The sequence below is a fragment of the Labrus mixtus genome, chromosome 11 (assembly GCF_963584025.1).
Source record: "Labrus mixtus chromosome 11, fLabMix1.1, whole genome shotgun sequence".
In the NCBI taxonomy this organism is placed as follows: Eukaryota; Metazoa; Chordata; class Actinopteri; order Labriformes; family Labridae; genus Labrus; species Labrus mixtus.
The window spans coordinates 20,739,201-20,755,591 of NC_083622.1; the positions used below are offsets into that span (position 1 = coordinate 20,739,201).

General features: G+C 39.1%; 1 protein-coding gene across 1 annotated transcript; it reads left to right on the forward strand.

Moving 5' to 3' along the window:
• The first annotated feature begins 4,614 nt into the window (after window positions 1-4,614).
• Window positions 4,615-15,348, forward strand: macc1 (MET transcriptional regulator MACC1). The gene is made up of 5 exons (XM_061050782.1): window positions 4,615-4,739; window positions 10,109-10,230; window positions 10,331-12,378; window positions 13,502-13,690; window positions 13,822-15,348. The coding sequence occupies exons 2-5, from the start codon at window positions 10,116-10,118 to the stop codon at window positions 14,023-14,025; spliced, it is 2,556 nt and encodes an 851-aa protein (XP_060906765.1). The 5' UTR covers window positions 4,615-4,739; window positions 10,109-10,115; the 3' UTR covers window positions 14,026-15,348.
• The last annotated feature ends 1,043 nt before the right edge of the window (window positions 15,349-16,391 follow it).

A 16,391-nucleotide genomic window follows, 5' to 3' on the forward strand; every position in this document is an offset into this window, starting at 1 on the left:
TAAGTTACTTTTCGGCTAGAAGACACAACAGCAGCTTGTCATATTTAAAATGATGTTTCTGATTTTTTTTTTCGCAATAACTTATTAACAATACTAAAAAGCCTGTTTCAAATGATCGCCAGAGCAACGAGGTTCAACATTTAATTGTGTTACAATCACTGAAGCATGGCAAAAGACTTTGAATCATTATATTTGTTAAATATTGTTTTTTCTGTCTTTGGCTGACTGCAAGCGTAAATTGAAGCCGGTGACTTTTAAACTTCTGGTTAGTGCTCTTTGTGCGCAGCTTTTTAGCGCCATCCAGAGCCTATCTTTATCAACAACACCCATTCAATCGAACCAGGATTTAATTCTTCTTTTTTGGGCGATTCAGTATCGAAGCTGGCTCTGTCAGTCTTGCTGCATGAGACCATTTTTACACTTCTAGCTGTTTGTGCAGAACGCGGAGACTTTTGCAGAGTGGAAAACTTTGGAGAAGCCAAAGTCTTTTTCAACATTATGCCACATGTGCATTGCTGAAGACAATGAAAGGGTGTTCATCTGCCTGAGCCACTCAAAAATCACAAATCCTGCAGGTCTTATAGCTTCAAGTCAACCACCCTCTAAATATTAAAGAGCAAACTAAATACAATAGATAATGTGTTTAAAACGTTTCCAATATTAAGCTAGTTAAAGTTACTGTATTAGTATTTCCATCTCATGAGATGGATGGATGCAAAATATCTCGCTCACAGAGAATCCCCGACTGTTGGTGCTGGAAAAGGCCAATAATGATACTGAGAAGTCTCCTAAATGTTATCTTTTTACACAAAAGTAAAGGGACAGATGCGGATACATGCAAGTATACACACTCAGAAGGATGAGATAGTTCCACCTTTGCATTTTCTTCTCCCCCCTGTCCACTATTTATCCCTTTTCTGCGAAGGCGCAGTGGAGCAGACATGTTCCAGAGATAAAAGTCAAAGTTAAAAGAGAAACCAAGCAACATTTAGGGGAACAAAATAAATGGCTTTGGAGAATTATTTTTCTCCAAGGTCAATAAAAAACCATTGAAGTTTGTTTAAGTGGCAACTATAGAGTTTTTTTTTTTTTTTAAAGCTAAACATAACAATGCTATTTGATAAATATTTGGTTTTTTGTTCAAGCTGTGTCTTTAGCACACACTTTGACATATAAGTGTTTTTGTTATGCAACTGAATTGAAGGAGACGGCAGTACTTAAAAACATACTGGGTACTTATAAAGATGAAAAATTTATTTAGAGACAATAATTCAACTTAATTTCATAATGTATTGCGCATTAGACAGCTTTTCTAAAAAAAAAAAGAAGAAAAAAAAGAAGAAAAAAACAGTCCTTCAAGTTTTCAGCGGCTTCAACAGATGACCTAAACATAAACAGTGAAAGTGATCATTTCAGTACGAGTTGTTTCAGCCTATATTCTCAGAGTGTCCAGCTCTGTGTTGTCATGTTATTAACACCTTCCCAGACAGTTGCAGCCTCACCTGGTCCTCATAGGGACATCCTGCCGCTGTCTCGGACAGGAAGTGCACACATGCCAGGATGAGGAGGCCGAGCTGCCAACTGAGGATGATGGCCAAAACAATTCTGTGGTCAGAGCTCGCAGTGTGTTGGAAGCTGAAACCAGCTTTCATCCAGTCACCTTGGAAAAAGAAAAAGAAAAAACACTTCAATACTTGAGTTTGTGAGGAATTTTTAAGTAAAATAAAATTCCAGCTTAACCAGAGTCTTGGCTGAGGCTCCGTGGAAATACGATCTGCTGCTGACAATGAGATTTGATTTTTCCGGCCCGACCAGCCAATCACAGTGTTGTGGTGACACCGCTCACCCATCATGCATCTGTGGACAATTTAGTGGTTAAGACCAGTCACCGCACTGCCATTGTCATCAAATCAACAGAACTCTTGGGAAAGACAATTTGACGAGGCTAGGAGGTGAGTCAAAAACAATTAGGAGAGATTGCATCAGCACTGACACGGCTGCCCTTATGACAATGATTTCAGTCATTTAGATTCCCTGATGTCACAGGTGGTGTTATACCTGTCTGGATGGAAAACCAGCAGACTTAATGTGACAGAGAAAAGCTCTGCTGGTTTAGAAAATCCCAAATCAATGATCGCAACATGTCAGTGCCCTTAAAAAGTGAAGTGTCACTTCAGGATCGTTGTTCATACTTTGCTATTTGAAAATAAACTTTTATGGTCTCAATGATTTTCATAGCAATGTGACCGACCGCTCTGCCAAAGAATCAGCTTTATTGGCCATGTATGCTTACACACACAAGGAATTTGTCTTTGGTAAGCTGCTCTCAATGTACAAAAGTATAACATTAAATATAAACATAAATAAGCAAAGAATAATATATACAAGGCTAAAGATACATTTTTATGCAGCTGGTAAGGAACGGGTCAGCATCCTGATTAAATTGGTACAAGGCCTTTGCTGTTTATTATGTTTCTTGACTTAAAAATGCAGCTCGGAAATCATGTTTCATTGTAAGCAACTTCCACTTTATGGCACTGAATTTAACAGCCTTGGAGAAACAACAGTGATCCTTGACTGACGCTCTTCCATTATAGAGAATAAAGTGCTAAAATAAAGTAAAATAAAGGTCACTGGTTTTCATCTCTAGTAATAACACAATTATTCAACACAAACAGACCAAAGAGACACAGCCAAGGTCAGATACAGGCTGAAATAAAACAATTGCATCGGCATTATTGGTACAGACAGCTATTCCAACACAACAAACACAATGTAAAGCAAAAGTCTTGACTTTCAAATATGAGCTTATCAAAATGTTCAAATTCCCACAACACTGGCATATGGTGAAAATATACTCAGTAGAAAGATAATTTATGGATTAATCAAGATATTTCTCAAGCAAAAATGTCCAACATCTGATGGTTTAAAAACATTTAGCTCTCTCTTTTTATAGCGGAAGATTAGAGTTAATTGAGTTTATTGGACTTTTTTAACAAATAGTGTTTTTTGACGATAAAGATTAAGACTTGTTTTGTCTTTATGTCATTTTTCATCAGCCCATAGTTTTTACCCAGCTTAAAACTTTCACAATCTCTGCCACAGCTTGAGTGTCAGCAGGCAGTTTCTCACTAGATAGATTGGGTCTGACAGAAACAATAATGGAGAAATGGCTCCACCAAGTGGCACCGACATGTAGGTTTAAGAAATAAGAACGAGCCTTACTCATTACAGTTTTTCTGTTACTCTTAACTTGATAAAATTGGTAGCAAAACAGCTCTCATGTAAATACTGTAGTCCATTTTAATTATTTAAATTTGTATACAGGCAAAACGAAGTTTCTATCTTGCTGAAAATGTGCTCTATTTGAAATACAATGCCAAAGTTGTAAATTACAAAGTTAGGGATGATACCTACTATAAGTTGAATATGATAAAAAAAAAACAGAATAATTCCTCTTTTTCTTATAGCATGTTTTTCATATGTAATATACTGCAAAAAAAAAAGTAATTTAAGGAATTCTACCTTTAGAAGACCCAGTTACTTCTTTTCACCAATGGACTGGATCTGAGCACTTGTGACTCAGACAGGAGAAATCATCAAAATGTGTTTTAAGTATGTAACATTGTTAGCTTTGATAAGCTCTGAACATTTATTTAAAAAACAAATAGCATGTCTACAACAGTGCCTTTGATATTCTCAAAACAGCCACAAGAGAGCAGACTTGATTCAGAAGACTGTCTTCTGTTTCAGAAACAATAGTTAACATAAACATCTGACAGTGCTGACAATGAAATTACTGCAACTATACTATGGTGCGATATGGGAGGGGTAGAGATAGCCTACCTTGTTTCTTATGAGCATGAAGACTGATACCAAACTGACGGACATTCAGCTTTATAAGGTTTTTTCAGCGAAGTTAGCAGATGTAGTAAAACAGTAAACTTATCCCAAAGGGTTATGCACACATTTCTGACATCAAGTGTGCAAATGTCACACCTTACATGCTGTAAGCATTTGGATTAGGCTTTTAAATTATGATTAAAATGATCAAATGTGATGCAACAGTCCCACTTGTGCATTCATCACAAGAAACGAGATAACATGACTTGTGTCCTTGATGAGATCAACTTCTGTTAGCCTCTCAGTTCATTAAGGCTTTAATCTAAAATCATGATGACAGACTGTAGAATAGAAATAATAGGCTATATGGTAGAGCAAGTAAATTATTTAGAAAAACCGAAACTGGATATTTTGTTGTCTATCGTATCAAGCCGCATATAAGCACCTGCATTTGTTGCCTAATTGTCTTGATTCTGTGTGTCAATAGGCTAAATAGGCTAACTTATCTGTATGCTAAATGCTAACGCATTAACCTAGCGTTTCTTTGTCTTGACACATAAGTAACCTCCGGTATGTGTCACTGCATGCTTATCACTTCTGTCAGACTCTTGTCGATACTACAAGTATCGCTCAGGTGTAAAGTCTCGTGCCTAAATAAAGTGGTGCTTTGTGGGTATTGTAGTTTCTAAACACGATAAGCCACTCCTCCGCTGGGCTCCCTGTCTCCTTTTAAACTCCCATTCCCAAAATGCTCCATGCTCCGAGGTCGAGCGCACACAGACGAGTGAAGAGTTGTAACATGAGGAGCAGGTACGCCCTAGAGAATAAGAGTGAGTGATAGTGGACTCTTCCTGCCAACGCGCTCAAGTAAAACTACAAACAATCTCGTGCCGAGGGTGAGATAAAACTTTGATTACTTTTCTCACACTTGACAGATTTGCTTTTCATATTTTCATGATAGTAAATGGCCTGAATATGATCTGCTGTATTAATGTGTAGGCTACTGAGAAAGTTACACCTGTTTGCTGACACTGTTGAAGTTTTAGTTAAAGGAGTTGTGTCAGAATCTTTTCTGCTGCTGAGGGTTTTATCCTCTTTGAATTATTCATTCAAGTTAGATTTTTCCGAGGAGAGTTTAATCTGATTGAATCTATAAGTAGCCTTAAAGAGAAACACGGACGAGATAATAATTTGAATTGATTTATATTGAGAAAGGGATATTGTTGTACAGGAATCATAGTGCAGTCAGTGTATACTTAGTGCGCCTGTCATGCAAGTATTAATCAGCATAGAGGTTTTTAATGTCTGTATTACAGTGTTACTGCACTTGGATCATAGCAAGACACACTGAGAGAAGCGACTACTGTGTCATAGGCTAGACAAGACCAACCTGTTTTTGTGCAGTGGTGTAAGAAACCACATTATTAATGACTGACTCACTGTGACAAGTCATGAATGGGTAGTGTCCTTTTACGCAAACAAGTGACAGGCTGAAGAGTTCAGGCTTTATTCTGTGTTTGGGACAGTTTTCTGTAACAGGCAGAAAGCCTGAGGCTCACTGAGCTGAAGGAAACCAGTAGAAACAGAACAATTACTTTACTCACATGTCTTTTATAGTCTAGGTATTGATTTTGGTCATGTGGCAAAGCTTTACAAAATATATGTCTGTCATATGCTTTGTATAGGCCTAGTCTCGTTTTCATTTTCTTGTGTAGTATACAATGATACAAAATTCCCTTTAGAATCTATGATGACCCAAAACACATGTTCAAACTTTTTTGTTGAGAAACAGTTTGATACATTTTCAGTGTGCTATCAATGATGTAAGCAAATTGTAAATGAACTTACAATTCACAAAATAACATATGGAATTGTAGTATCATAAGATATTATATTGCTAGATGATTGCCCACATAAAGCCTAATTAAGTATGACAAGGGGAAGAAAACTATTCAATATGCACAGTTGTGAAGTTCGACATCTTTATTTAAAGATGACTAACATCAATATGTATACAGTGTAGCATATGTTTTAATCAGCTGTTTGCATGATTGACCATGGTGTCAGCTCTCTAGACAACTTAAAATGCAAAATAGGGTACTTTATGATCTTGACTTGAAGATGTATTTTGCGGTAGGAGACAGCTTCAAAGTGCTGTTAAAGTTTGGTTGATTTCTGTTTCATACAGGTCCTTTTATGCATGAAACTACTGTTCCCCACGATGGTAAGGCAAATACTTGGTCACAACATGCCTACCAGAGGACGTCCCTTAAACCAGAGTCATCCACAATCTTGACTGGCCTGCAGTCAGTTGCTGCCAATTTAACAAGCTCTGTAGTTAACTTCTTCAGTTTAGTTTCATCCACAGGTCTGTGGCTATTCACACACTCCGAAATAGTGCTCTGCCAACTCAGTGACATCAGTCGGATTAGCTGCACCTGTACATTTAGCTCATGGGTGGTAGCTCAAACTACAATTATCTTGGTGATATTTTAATTCTAGCCCTGTATAGCCCGCCTCTCGCCCAATGACAGCTGGGATGATTCCATTATTTCACATTTTAAAATAAAAATTGTTTGGATTTTAAATATACTTTTTGTACTGTCTTAAGCTGAGGAGATATGTTGTTTGAATTCAACCCTGCTTTTACTTTGAAATAAATTAAGTACCTTTTGGTAGATCGAAAGTTACAACATTAACTTAACCAATGAAGAAGAAATTAGTAACTGATCAAAAACTAAACGAAAACAGCTAAAATGAGCAGTAAAAAAGTGAACTGCTTAATGGAATAAGGGTGATATTACTTATAACTTAAAAACTGAGCTCTCTGGGCTTCCGGTTTGGCGCGCATGGAGTAGAGACGCGGTTACCTTGAGCTCCCATAATAATTATTTCGAAGTTCACCCCACCTGCATTTGACTACTCGACAACCCTCTGCAATTTTCTGAGCGACACAACAGTCTTTTTCGGTATATTTTATTGCTGAGGATGGCTCCCAAAGTCGCTAAATCGAGTGAGAAAACAGAAGACAACGCTGCTGTTAGCAAGGCTGATTTGGAAACTTTGCTTTCGGACCACAGGGCAGCGCTAGTCTTGGAGCTTAAGACACCATTTAAAGTACTGAATGAGAAAATTGATGGGCTCCATGCAACTGTCTCAGGCCATCACGACACACTGACTTCATTGGAGGAAAATGCAGAGACTCTCCATCAGCGGCTGGAAAAGGGTGGAGGCTACCTGCAACCTGATGCAGACTAATAACCAGAGGCTACAAGCTAAGCTAACTGACCTGGAAGGTAGGAGTAGGAGAAGTAATGTCAGACTGGTCGGTCTTCCTGAGGGGATCGAGGGTGCACAACCCACTAAGTTCTTCTCCCAGCTACTGAAAGAAGCCCTCGGTGAGGTAGTTTTTCCTGCTGCACCGGAGCTAGAACAGGGGCACACTGACGTACCAGGGACACACTTTCAGGATATACGAGGACTATTCTCCAGAGGTGGTGAACCAGCGGAAAGAATACAGGAATGTAATGTCATCACTGTACAAGATGGGATTGAAGCCTGCTTTCCTCTACCCGGCCAAACTCCGCATCACGCAGACCGACGGCTCCCGTGTCTGGCTCGGATCGGTTGCGGAGGCTGAAAAATTCATCAAAGCCTTTAATGACTCTTCATAAACGATCACGGATCCTGACAGGCTAAATGCCTACAGGTTGGCCTAAGTCTGGACTAATTGATCACTACACAGTTAGTATTACCACAAACGTATACGTTACGACCTCGTCTTGATGATACAATTTATGTAAATTTTGAACACCATCACGGAGGTAATCTGAATATACAGACTTTATGTAGCCTACCATTTATCTATAATTTTGTTATCTTCAATTTTTTATTATAGATCTTTTCCTGTAGCTCATTTGGAACTGGATGTTAAGTGACTGTAGTTTGCATTTCCTGCTACCCTGCTCATTTTTTACTTACTTGTTTACTTTTAGTACTTATCCACATCCAGCCTTTACTTCAGGTAGGGTGCCTTACATGACATCCTAATGTGAGTAATGGAGCAGAGGTTTAGGAAGAAAGGAGCACCAAGTTGGAAGTTCATAGATTAGTTAGGGAAGGTGTGTTGTTAGTTCCGACAACTGATTTCACCTTAGTAGTGGGAAAAGGGTATTTTTGTTCGGCTGTCACTCTCAGTCAAATGGCTGGTTCTGTTTTGTATCTGATCACTTTGCACATTTGTTACTGGCATATTTTATTTTTATTTTTTTTATCTGATGTATAGCAGCCTACGCATACCACGTTCACAGACTCACCATGGCCATGGATCTTAACCTTATCAGTTGGAATGTCAAGGGTCTTAATCATCCAGTTAAGAGGAAAAAAGTTCTAGCACATCTAAAACATTTGAAGGCAGGGATCGCCTTTCTGCAGGAAACCCACCTTCGCAGATTAGATCATGCTCGCTTAAAATGTGGGTGGGTGGGACAAATTTTCCAGGCAAAGGCAAGAGGTGTAGCCACACTGATGGATAAGCAGGTGGCTTTTACCCCCTCTAGCTCCATAATAGATCCTAATGGGCGTTATATCATAGTTACAGGTCAACTCTATGACACCAAAGTCATGCTGGCACATATATATGCCCCTAATTCTGATGATGCTCAATTTTTCCGTCACCTTATTAAACAACTTCCCGATTTAAATTCACACCTCCTCATTATGGGAGGAGATTTCAATTTATGTCTGGACCCTGTGCTGGACAGGTCATCAGTCAGAGCTGGATATGCAGTATCCAAGTCAGCTTCTTGTATAAAATCTTTTCTTTCCGAATTTGGCATATCTGATGTTTGGCGCTCTCTACATCCAACAAGTAAACAATATTCTTTCTTTCCCCATGTACATCATTCCTATAGCAGAATTGACTATTTTTTCGCAGATAATAAACTGACCTCATACATCTCTGCGTGTGAATATACAACCATAATAATATCTGACCACGCACCACTTGTAATGAAATTAAATTTACCAGGAACAAAGGCAAACCGAAGGAACTGGAGGTTGAACTCCCTCTTATTATCAGATGAAAACTTTGTAAATTTTGTATCTGAACAAATCTCTTTATTTCTAGAAATCAACATGACCCCAGACGTTTCTGTTTCGACTGTTTGGGAGGCACTAAAGGCATACTTAAGAGGTCAGATTATAGCCTTTATGGCCTACAAGAAAAAGAAGTCAGAAGCAAAACAACTGGAAATTAGTAAACAAATAGCGGAATTAGATAAAACGTATGCACATAATCCATCCCCAGACTTATATAAAGAGAGGTTGAAACTTAAAGCAGAATTTGATCTCCTCATACTCCATCAAAAACCTATTGTTAAGAAACAGAAGCAACTTTTACGAACATGGCGAGAAAGCTGGGGCAATTTTGGCCAGACAATTGAGGGGTGCCAGAGCTAAACAAATTTTCAGCGAGGTGATTTCTGAAGATGGCAACGTTACTACAGACCAACAAGAAATTAATAATGTTTTAGGGACTACTATTTCAAATTGTACACTTCTAGCTCTCCTAACCCTGATGCCATGCAGGACTTTTTTAGGGGCCTAAATATACCATCCCTTTCCCCAGATCAGGTTTCTGGTCTTGACAAGCCAATCACACAACAAGAAATCATGGAAGCCATTAAATCTCTTCAAACTGGGAAATCACCAGGCCCAGATGGCTTGCCGAGTGAATTTTATGCCACATTCTCTAAACAGCTAACCCCTATCCTGTCAGCCATATTTTCAGATTCGCTTGGATTAGGAGTTCTCCCACCTACTCTGAACCAAGCATGTATAACATTATTGGCAAAAAAAGAACAAAGACCCCTTAGATTGTGGATCTTATAGGCCTATCTCCCTGTTAAATACCGATTACAAAATAATAGCTAAAGTTTTGGCTCGTCGCCTCGTCCTCAACAGAATATGGCAAGGTAGTGAAAGTCTTTATACGTGAGTGACAGCAAGGGGTGGGGGATTGTATTGGGGTTGGATCTGTTTGTGTTAATGTGTGTAATTATCTAAAATTCAATAAAAATAACTTTGAGGAAAACTGAGCGTTTTGTTAATTTCAATGAGCCATTAAAGATTCAGCTGTGTGTTTTTTCCATAAGTGTTACTACACAGGGAGAAACAGGCTTATCGACAATGTGCCCATAATATGATGCGATTAATCGCAATAAAACTACTTAATGCTGACAGCCCTCATTTCTTTTGTTTACAGATGTAATATGGCAGCTGGAAGAGCAACATCCTTCCAACGTGTTGGGAGTCTAATGCGAAGTAAATCTGAAGGGACACTGATCGATCTGAATGACAGTACATCAACCAGTAACATCCTGAAGGGTAAAACTTTACTGTTAGCATAATCAGCCTGCCTTTTGATTCTAAAAAAATGGTTAATAATATTCACAGTCATCCTAACCAAATTCTTATATTTTCACAGGTGGGTATGTAAAACCAGTAACACAGAAGCTCGAGTGGCCACTTATACAGCCAGAAGTTGCACTTTCATCACAGTCAAACAATCCTTTTTGGAACAAACTGTCCAGATCAAATCCATTCTTAGATGAAATTGTACACAACAGTACAGAAAAACACATTTCCAACACATCAAATGGGAAACAAGACATAGGAAAACATGTGGACCCAAATACCGATGATGCCATCAGCACATCTTCAGATGAAGGCAACGTAGGAAACTTTCTGCAAAACAAACACAAAGTGAGCAACAGATCTGGGAGATGGAGAAGTGCTTCAGACATTTTGGACGATCTGGAGCGAAAAGTGCCAAAACAGGAGAACAGCTTCACACCACCTGGGACGGTGCTGAATCCAGATTTTGAGTGGCTAAAGAACGACAGAGAGGCTTATAAAATGGCCTGGCTAAGCCACAGGCAACTCACACGCTCATGTTTGGACTTAAATCTGATGAGCCAGAGCCCAGGGTGGGCTCAGACCCAGGCCTCCAACTTTCAGGTCATCTCCAAGATCGGCCATACTGGAGGTATAGTACAGTTACCAGACTCAGAAATCAGGATCCATATTCCAGAGGGCAACGTTCCTTCTGGAGAAGTCCAGGAAGTTACACTCAAAGCAATGCTAGACCCTCCCCCTGGACTCAATAACAACTACATGACTACCATGAGTCCACTTCTAGAGGTGGTCCTCAGCAAAATCAACACAAAGGAGTGTATCTCTCTGGATATTAAACTGTCTGGAGAGGTCAAGAATGATCCACTTAGTCAGATGATGACTACTGTGGTTGGACTGGTGTCTAATAAAAGAGAAGGACCTTATGTTATAGTAAACAACTGTTACATTCACAAAAACAAGATGCAGATGAAGCTGCAGGACTTGAAGACACATTTTTATGTGATCGCAGTTGCACAGGCCTCTGCAATCCAAGCCCCTGCAACATCGATTTGGGATTACCTTGAACGCCAAATCACAATAGCAGTTTATGGTCCCAGATACATCCATCCTTCATTCAAGGTTGTCATAGTAGTTTGCTGTCATGAGGATGTTCCACCCAAGCTTCCATTTTCAGCAATCTGCAAAGGGAACAAAAACCTGCCTCCACTAGTTCTTCAGCTTTGGGGAAAACGTGGTTTTAAACCAGACAAACTGAACAACCTGCATGTCGGAGTAAGCCTCACGGAATCTGAGTTTAAAATACAACCTGAGGACAAACTGAAAGAAGTTAGACAAAGTCAGCTCAAAATAGGCACAGTTCTGCATCTGCCAGTAGCAATATCCTGTGCAAACAATACAGAAATGACTCCCTTCAAACTAGATCTAGAGGTTAAGGAGTCCAACACGACCACTGTTGCAAATTTCCAGGTGTCTTCCCCTCCCGCAGCACCCATCAGATCAGAAAAGCGAGTTCAAAGGCAGTCAGACAAGCGGATTGAATTGGCAAAGACAGCATCTATTCCTGAGGAATGTGTTCAAGATTTCCCCAAATTTACAGACAGACCTGTGAAACTACAGTGGTACGGTGTAGCCCTTAAGTCAGTTCTCCGTCAACCACGTGTAGATTATCTTCTAGAGTACTTCAAGGGGGACACAGTGGCTCTCCTATCCAGAGAGACTGTAAAGTCAGTGGGTAACTCTAAGGTCAAGGAGTGGTACATCGGATTCCTCCGAGGCAGGACCGGTTTGGTGCATTGCAAAAATGTCAAGCTCATTACCAGAGACCAAGTGATCGACTTCACTGGAATTCAAATTACTACTGAGGTCCTCTTGGACAACATGATGCTGCCCTTCAAGAAGCTTACCTACATGTACTCTGCTATCCAGACGTTGGTCACTGAACACATCACCACCTGGAGAGGATTTGCTAATGTTTTGGGGTATAGAAACCTGTCTTTGGACACCATCACACGGAGCTACACTGAGACAGAGGCAGAGAAAGTGGCCAGTGTATTGGAAAAGCTGAAGGAAGACTGCCATGCCGAGAGGATAAGGAAGTTTCTGCATGAGCTCATGGTGGTAAGTTAAGGAAACAGTATTTCTATAAACTGTTGATATCACATTGTTAATGAGTATATTTTTATCAATTCCACAAAAATAATGGAGATGTATGCACATACCACTCATGTTATAGTTAAGTCACATCCTGTATGACTATAACCTGAAGATTGTGGTTGTCCGACGCAGTGGTTTTATGCATGAAAACGGTAAATGCATGTGCAGTAATGCAATTCAAGCACCTATTGGTGGAAATCTCAGGTTACTTAATTTGGTTGAATCTGACAAAAATCAAGTATTAGATTAATCTTTATTAACAGGTATCTGCAAACAATTTAGGCTAAAGCTCCAGTAGTAAACGTCATCTCTCACCTACAACCCAATTGTCATATCTCAAGTTGCCAATCGAACTGTTAACAATAACAAGCACATGAAAAAGTCCTGACCTAGAAATCCTTCATCCCTTAAGGCAGGACATGCACTGTGCCAATTGAGGACATTTCTGACCACATTTTTTGAACCACACTGATTATGAAGTCAGGCCAAATTTCAGCTCCATTAGTTGGGCATGAAGGGCATTCACAGCTGGATCAGATGCTCTCTAAGGATCAGATGAATTTCTGGTCCATCGACAGCTAACTCTTGCACAGTTAAAGCAGAGCCAGAGGCGGATTCCCCAACTTCAGTGTTTTTTGTGCAAAATGACAGACAGCCTCTGAAAGCACCATAGCAAAGTGTTGTGAAATGTGGACAGAAAATTAAGAAGCCAGGTTGGTCGAGCTGTGGCAACAGCAGGCATGCCTGTCATGACATATATAAACAAGAAAAATGTGGCTAGTTAGCAGTGGACCACCAGCTGCCAGGTATCATTATGTGATTTAGCTTGAGAGTTTTCACAGGAAACTTTATTATCAGTTGTCAGTGCTGCGTTAGGATTTAACACATAAAACATAATGACATAATGATCACTCAAGTCATGCTCGACAATGGAACCATGCAGTGTTTAAACATTATTTGTGAGTTTTTGTGTGTATTGTAAACCTTTCACTCATACGGTGTGAGTTGAGGGTCCATCATGACATAGAAAAGTGCCAGTACATTTCAATGTTTTTGTTACTGTTCCTCTTTGTGTTCATCATTGTAGGGTCTCCTGAAGATGGATTCTGTGAATCTTGCAGCACAGGTTATCCAGAACACGGTCATTCTGTCCACTGCTGTGGAGCTAGGAATTCGATGGCGGGAGCTTGCTGAGAAGATGGGAAAACTCTCCAGTTCTCAGATAGCCGCCTATGAAGCACCCCATTTAGGGAAGAGTGGAGACGTTGGTTCCCAGGTCAGTTCAATGGCAAACATTAACACAGCCAGTTATGGGGTTTAAAAGACTATTCTGATGGGAATTCTGTCTTGCTTTTGACATGAAGTGCAGCTTATTATACCTATTCTTTATTTCCTTTTCCGTTTCAGTCAATGTGGAAGCCAGCATATGACTTCCTGTACTCCTGGAGTCAGCGCTATGGAGACAGCTACAAGGACATGATCCAGGATCTACACCTGCTCCTGGACAAAATGAAAAACCCTGTAACGAGACAGTGGAGGCAGCTGACAGGTGCCCTCATCACAGTGAACTGTCTCGATATCTTCAGAAACTCTGCATACCCAAATTCCTAAATCGCGATGCAAAATGCACTCTAGTGATGACACCAACATCCACGCACTTGAGAAAAACAGATACAACTACATTTTTTTTCTCCTGATACTGCTTTTAAGAAGTAGTGGTAGGTTGGTTTCAAAAGAAAGAAAGAATGTAGCTTTAAGGCACATTCACGTTGTTTTCCAGAATGGAGAGAAAGCACATATTTCTGAAAGAACCCTTATTGTGTGAAACCATTTAAGAAAATAACTATTTTTTTCAGATGATGTATTGTCACTGTAAACATTTACCTATCCTGGTTCCTTTTTGTAGTCAGAGTGGTATTCACCACTAGAAGTAGCATTCAAATACTCCTAGTTTAAAAAAAACAAGTTAGTGACCTTGAGGCCTCATGATGGGAGTTTAAGAACCAATCAGTGAAGTAGAGGTGGCTACAGCTACTTTTTAATACTGTCTAAGCATTTGTTACACTAAAATGATTTTTGTTACTCTTGATGTTACTTGGCTCTTTTCGACGTCTTAGAGACTTTTTTTTAAATTGATTTATACTTATTTGTACAAATAAGCATGAGAAGAAACATGTTTGAAATTCACCAGCTACTTGCACTATATTTTGAAACCTCACTTGAGTATGTTGTCACAATTTTTGAACTGTGAAGGAACGTCACTTCATCTTTGGAACAGAAGAAACTGAAGTGCTGTCAGTCACTTTTTACTATATGTCTGAGCAAATGTGATGAAGTCGTATAATAAGATGTCATTTCAGTGTTTCATTTACGGTTACATTTTTAAAGGTCAGCCATCCTGGATATCAATAATGTTATCTGTTAGATAGATTTTTCTATTGTGTCTATGTGCACAAAACATTTACTTTTTGAGAATTGGCATTACCTCAAGAGCAGGTTTTAAAATGATCTATCTTAATAGATTTCACCAGTACGATTTTAATGAAGATCTACATAATGTGTATGAATCCTGTAAAAGTTTATACCAGTGGGACTTTTAGGTTATAGTTTTCTGTAAATACTTGTTTGAAGCTAAACGGACAAGGGACAGCAAACTGATTAATGTGAACTTTTGTTAACCGGGCCTGCAGGTTGGTGCAGTGGTTAACGCTGATTCCTCACTGCAACAACATTCCTGGTTTGAATCCCCGTCGGACAGGTGTGGTGTTTGCATATTCTCCCTGTGCACGTGTGGGTTCTCCTACAGATACTCTGGCTCCTTCCCACTGTCCAAAGACATGACCTTCAGGTTCATCAGAGATTCTAAAATGTCTCGTAGGTGTGCATGTGCATGAACATGTGAGTGTTTGTCTCTGTAGGTCAGACTGGTGACATCTGCCTCTCTCACAATGCACACACTTTTCTACTGAAAGAAAACATTCCTGATGCCTATAAACAAACTTTTTAGATTCTTGTATAAATGTATCATACTGTACATCATTGATGTATTAATGTATGTATTGTGTATTTGCTTTTTTTATACTGTGATGTAATGTTCTAGATGTGTAAAAAGCATATAATTTCATAAAGTATTCAATGGGACACTTGAATTATTACTTTGTTTGTTGATTTATTGCCAAATAGAAACCTCATTGTTTAGAGGGGAGCCATATACATGGTGAAGTGCCTTTAGTCACTGAAACAATGCAAAGTGAAATAGACAAGAAGTGTTGCATGAGATAAGAAAAAATATCAAGAGCAGGAATAAGGAGAGAGATTAAATAACTGATGTGACTTAAAGTAGTCAGGTGTTAAATTCTATTTATTTATCTGAATTATAATTTAAAACTTTAGAAATGTGACAGCTGTAATCTTTCCAGTTGAGTAGCAAAGAAAAAAACTTTTCCTTGAATGTTTTCCACTGATTTCTTCTGTTTGCTCTTTCAGACACTGTTTGTTTAAGCTAGTTTCAGCTGAGAGCAGTGTTTGCTGCTTCTCTTTCAAACAGAGGCTAGAGAATGTCAAACTGACTGTTGCACATTGAAGGCCCTGGGGAAAACAAAACACTTAATGTAAATGGTATCATGGAGCAACGCTGCAACGTTAAGTGATTTAATCTCACACCTGAGATTGAACAAAGTTTGTCTTGTGCTAGTTTTAAAGATTTGTCCGAGCTGATCACAGACAGTGTGGGTTAATTTGGCATGAAGACAGAATTTATGGTATTGGAAAAAATCTGTGATATGAAATATTGGACATAAAGTCAGAGGTGAGACACTAACAAGAACTTATTTATATGTAAAGAGTTTTTCACATAAAATAACACATTTTCTATAAATGTCCTCTAGGGTTTGTATTCATATCCTTCTTCCTTTACTGTATCTTTAATACATCATTTACATCTAAAACATTCAGGAGTTCTGCAGTAGTTAGTTGTT

Excerpts from the sequence above, each read along its gene's own strand:
- macc1 (XM_061050782.1), top strand. The coding sequence starts at position 10,116 with ATGGCAGCTGGAAGAGCAACATCCTTCCAACGTGTTGGGAGTCTAATG. Across the intron at positions 12,379-13,501 it reads TTCTGCATGAGCTCATGGTG|GGTCTCCTGAAGATGGATTC; the intron begins GTAAGTTAAGGA and ends TCATCATTGTAG. Across the intron at positions 13,691-13,821 it reads GTGGAGACGTTGGTTCCCAG|TCAATGTGGAAGCCAGCATA; the intron begins GTCAGTTCAATG and ends TTTCCGTTTCAG.